The sequence below is a fragment of the Camelina sativa genome, chromosome 11 (assembly GCF_000633955.1).
Source record: "Camelina sativa cultivar DH55 chromosome 11, Cs, whole genome shotgun sequence".
Classification (NCBI taxonomy): Eukaryota; Viridiplantae; Streptophyta; class Magnoliopsida; order Brassicales; family Brassicaceae; genus Camelina; species Camelina sativa.
Window position 1 is genome coordinate 39370553 of NC_025695.1, and position 5145 is coordinate 39375697.

The 5145-nt window shown below is 35.0% G+C and overlaps 1 protein-coding gene across 1 annotated transcript in view; it reads left to right on the forward strand.

Moving 5' to 3' along the window:
- The window catches only part of LOC104728777 (nuclear pore complex protein NUP205-like), a 13003-nt gene extending 9141 nt beyond the window's left edge, over positions 1-3862 (forward strand). Inside the window, exons 22-33 of the mRNA XM_010447713.1 lie at positions 5-73; positions 146-310; positions 870-1034; positions 1118-1255; positions 1919-2062; positions 2194-2298; positions 2427-2516; positions 2635-2766; positions 2859-2959; positions 3115-3234; positions 3343-3460; positions 3549-3862. Coding sequence (XP_010446015.1) covers positions 5-73; positions 146-310; positions 870-1034; positions 1118-1255; positions 1919-2062; positions 2194-2298; positions 2427-2516; positions 2635-2766; positions 2859-2959; positions 3115-3234; positions 3343-3460; positions 3549-3629 — 1428 coding nt within the window. The 3' untranslated portion in view covers positions 3630-3862. The remainder of the gene's footprint in view (positions 1-4; positions 74-145; positions 311-869; positions 1035-1117; positions 1256-1918; positions 2063-2193; positions 2299-2426; positions 2517-2634; positions 2767-2858; positions 2960-3114; positions 3235-3342; positions 3461-3548) is intronic.

Genomic DNA, 5145 nt, shown 5'->3' on the forward strand with positions numbered 1-5145 from the left:
CAAGGAGCAGGCTGATCTTGCTCGTGCCAACTTTTTAATAATAAAGAAAGAAGCTCAGGGCATCTTGGATCTGGTAATTGTTACTTCTGTATTGAGATGTGCTATATTTATTTGAACAGTTTCACATTGCGAATACTAATTCCAGGTAATCAAGGATGCAAGTCAAGGCAGTGAATTTGGGAAAACAATATCACTCTATGTGCTGGAAGCTCTTGTTTGCATTGATCACGAGAGATTTTTCCTTAGTCAGCTTCAGAGCAGAGGTTTCATACGGTCTTGCCTTGGTAGCATTAGTAATATCTCCTACCAGGTAATTTTCCTGTGAATTTCTAGTGTGGTCATTGCTATGCATTTCCTTGTTGCACTTGTTGTAATTAGTGGTAATAAATTGATTTGGGTTTGACTGATAAACTAGCAAAAGTAGATTAAATTGTATTTGAGTCAATAATGCCCTTTCAGTGCATAGGAGTTCACAAATGCAAATGCGAGTGCACAGTATATTTATAGCAAGATGGTCAAAATAGAATCACAAACCTGTTAAATCTTCTTAACGAGCGGCATAATGTGTCCCATTAGCTGTTGGTTTGACTTTTTGATCCATATGAAAAGACTAGACACCGTATGTAACTCGTGTGTTTTATGCCCCATTACGTAGTAGGTATTGGGGATAATAATCTTCATATGCTGCTAGTTTACATACTTAAGAAACCTGATTTACATGTGGGTATTATAGTAGGTAGGTATTGGGGATTATATAATCTTCATATGCTGCTAGTTTACATACTTTAGAAACCTGATTTACATGTGGGTATTCTTATTTTGAGGACTTGACATTCATGCATGTGTATTTATCATATAATTGTTCCCAGGATGGAACACATTTGCTGGAGTCACAACAGCGAGCATGTACCTTAGAATCAGAACTGGCATTGCTACTTAGAATTAGTCACAAGTACGGAAAGTCTGGAGGCCAGGTTCTGTTCTCCATGGGTGCGCTGGAACACATTTCTTCTTGTAGAGCTATCAGCTTTAAGGTAATATATTATCTGTAGTTGTCAGGTTTTCTTTATGTGGCCTCAATATTTTATCTGCTTTTAATCCCAAAAGTGCCTTCCAGGGAAATATGAGACGGGTGGATATGAAAATTCAGAGTGATGTAGGATATGATGTGCAAAAGCAACGAACGATAATCACTGCTGTCCTAAGATTGGTGTTTGCTCTAACCTCATTGGTTGAGACCTCTGAATTTTTTGAGGTCAGCTGCGTTTCTTTAGATGACCTTTTCTTTATGTTCTTTTGGGTTGCTAATTTAACACTCTATTCCATATTGATTGGCCTGGTTTAGTAAGCATGAGTTGCCATTTATACAGTATCTTCCACATCGTTTAGGGACATTTTTAGACTTTGCAATTCTTATAATTTGACTTTTGATTTATTTGAGTTGTGTGAGAGTAATACAGACATTCTAGAATTGAATGACAGACACCTAGTTCACTTTTTTTGAAATTTGAAATTAGTATATTATTGCGCTTTTCTCTTTCACTAAAACTAATCTGTTGTTTGCGTCTCTTAGAAACTTGAATGATGTCACTGATTTTCTTTGCTAATTTTTACATCTTTGAGGCCTCTAACAAGTAGAAGTAGGAAATAAGGGAGTGTCTTCAAACGTTCCAACTTATATAAGTATAATCACTGGATGACATTTGCAATATGTTTGCAAGACATAACAATCAAATACTGAGACATTTGTAAAATTTTGGACAATTAGTATTGTTCTTATTCTGGGTGTCTGATCTTTATGATCTAGAATTGTTTTTCACCATTCTTTTCCTATTCATATCATTAGTGCAAGTCATTGTTGTTGATTTTTCTTGGTAACTGATTTTCTTTCTTCGTTTTTCACCTGGGCGTTTGATAGGGGAGGAATAAAATTGTTCGTGAAGTCGTTGAGTTTATCAAAGGACATCAATTTCTTTTTGACCAACTTCTTCGCGAAGACTTCACTCAAGCAGATGATTTATTGATGGAGCAAATTATTCTTGCAGTAGGAATATTGAGCAAGGTAATTCTTTGGCGAGCTATAACTTCTTAATTTTTTTGCTTCTCTTTTCGTAATTGCGTCCTCAAGAGGGCTCATGAAATCCCCCAAGCTATAGATGCGTTTTCTGGAAAGTGAGTTTGCTTGTTTTGTAGGTCTGGCCTTTTGAAGAGAACGATGGATATGGGTTTGTTCAAGGGCTTTTTGATATGATGAGCAAGCTTTTCATCGTCTCCCCCATTAAGTCGATATCATCGCAGGTAGGACAAGTAGTTCGGGTACATGGATGAGTATATAGTTTCTCATATGTTATTGGCAGATTGTCATCTAATCCTTGAATTCTTATATTCGTGGGGTTTCTCTTTTTTGTTTCTCATCTGGTGGACAGAAGGGATCAGAGCTCAAATTGTCTCAATTGCGGTTCAGCTTGACTTCTTACTTATATTTTCTGGTGACCAAAAATTCTCTGAGGTTACAGGTAATCTTGTAGCCATTTCCCTCAGTTTCTCCTGTCCACGTTTTCACTGTTCAGTTGTTTGAATGAACTACAAGTAAATACTAATGTCCTTTGTCCAAACGCCCACTCCTCCCCCCAGGTTTCAGATGATTCTTTTGATAGTTCCACTAAACTACGCCAACCGACGTTGCTGTTGCTTGCATCTCTTCTTTCACATGTGACCGACTCCCTCGAGAGAGCAGCAGAGAAAAAGTCATTACTTCTTCATAAGGTATATTATCCTAATTCCTACTGTTTACACGTTTCAGACTCTTCTTTCCAATTATATATATATATATTCGAAATTGCATGTATAATTGGCAGATTAGAGACATAAACGAGCTCTCTAGACAAGATGTAGATGCGATCATCACGATGTGTGATTGCCAAGAATATGTCACACCGTCCGACAACATACACAAAAGGTTAGTGAATTTCTTTCTTCTGCTAGCTCATGCGTGCATATACTAAAACAGAAGTGGGTTATTCACATAGAATTTGCCCACCTTTCGTCCTATCAAAGATTAGTAAGACGCTTGACCATTGTTTTTATTTGTTTGTGGCGTGTTACTTACCTCAGGAGATACATAGCTATGGTTGAAATGTGCCAAATTGTGGGTAACAGGGACCAGTTAATCACCTTGTTACTACAACTTGCTGAGCATGTACTAAATATTATCCTGATCCATCTCCAAGATAGGTATACAACTTTATCTTCAACAATTGATATCAAGGGAATAAATTTACAGTGTGTATACGGTTTGCTCTAGTGTTTTTGTGCTGAACACTTGACATCTGACATCTGCAGATCCGTTAGTTCAAATGAAAGGGGATCATATGGTTCAAAACCCCATCTACAACAAGATGTTACAGTTCTCTGTGGCAAATTGTCGCCTACCATAGAGAGGCTTGCATTACTAAATGAGGTAGCCTTCTCGATATACTAGAATTTTTCGATTATATGTGAATGCTGAAAGTGGAAGGTGGTGGTGACCCAACTTCTCTCTATCGCAGGGAAAAGTAGGACATAACCTGAAGGTGTTCCAGAGACTGGCAACGACTGTTAAAGAAATGGCCATCCAAAACTGTATATGATAGGCTTGTCAAGAAATGTATTCTGGTGGTTGAACAATTTTTAAGTGAAATGGCCAAATCTAAAATTTAGTGTGGGTTATATTGTATAACTGGTCTTAGGTACTTCAGTCACGACAAAATAGTACCACATGAATTCAGATGATACTTTGTCTGAGACTCTGGGGGTGATTGGGAAGCTTTCACTTGTTTATGGAAACGCTAACAAATTTTTATAAATTTACATGTTTGCCCTATTTATAGTCGCAAACACACAGCTGAAAGGGATAAATTGGTCAGAAAAAAATTTAAGAACTTTTTTCTTTTTGTCCCCAAAATAGAAAAGTTGGGAAGCTAACATTTTTTGGTGTATGATTACAGCTTGAGCCATGTCCAAAATGAATTTGTTTTTTACCCTTTTTGAAATTGGATTTTTGAAAGGTTACTTCACCAATTAATCCATTTTGCGAACAATTTTCTAGTCACGTACTGAAAATTGATTTTCTGGCTAATTATTCCCATTAACATACATAATAATTACTATAAGCTAAGGGGAGGTATTGGTTTAAGATTTAGAAAAAAATTTAATGATTTTATGTTCTTGCTGATTGTTAGAATCATAGAAAATTGAAAGTTAAAAATGAAGGATTCTAAGAGATTGTTTAAGAAGTTTTTTAAAATCTTGATGATTTGTTTTTTCTAATCTTGTAAAATCTTTCTATTTGATGAAAGAGTTTTCATGACTTTTGTTATGAAGGAAATGATATAAAATCCTAAACCAATAACATAAAATTTGAATTTATTAACAATCCAAGATTCTTTTGTTTTACTTGAATAACATAAAACTTTTAATGACTTTATAAAGCTCTTAATCCAATAACACTATATTTATCAAGATTTTAGATAACTTTTTACAAATCCACAACCAATAACACCAAATTTTTAAAGAGTTTTTAAAAGTTTTGATTGAATAACAACATATTTTACCTAACTTTTAAAGTCATTAAAATTCTTTCTAAATCCTAAACCAATACCTCCCCTAAGATGAAATCCAAAATCCATATTGTAAGAGTATAATGTACACAACAATGATCTATCGAATTACCAATTAAATTTGGCATGAAACATAGGGTTCCCACAATGTGAACATTCTACTTTCACCTCCAATTCATATCCAACATGCAATATAACTCTTTCATTGTCCAGTCGTAAAATGTTGATTAATTATATATCAAATCAAATGTTTGATGAATTTTAATAACTTCACCGGCCATCATTGGCTACTGTCCTATATATAATAATAGAAGAATGATTAATGTACACGTGGAAATAAAGTTAGATACATAGCAAACAAACAAAAAGAGTGTAATAAAAGAGATGGGACTAGACATTAGACATGAAAATCTTTGGACGAACGGCCGGACTGCTCATTTAGTCATGCCTTCAAATTGTTGCTTTTTAAAATTTACATTTCTTTTATGGCTTTATCAGTTGTGTAATTTTTCCCACATAAGGCGTGTGCTATCAATTCAACACGAAC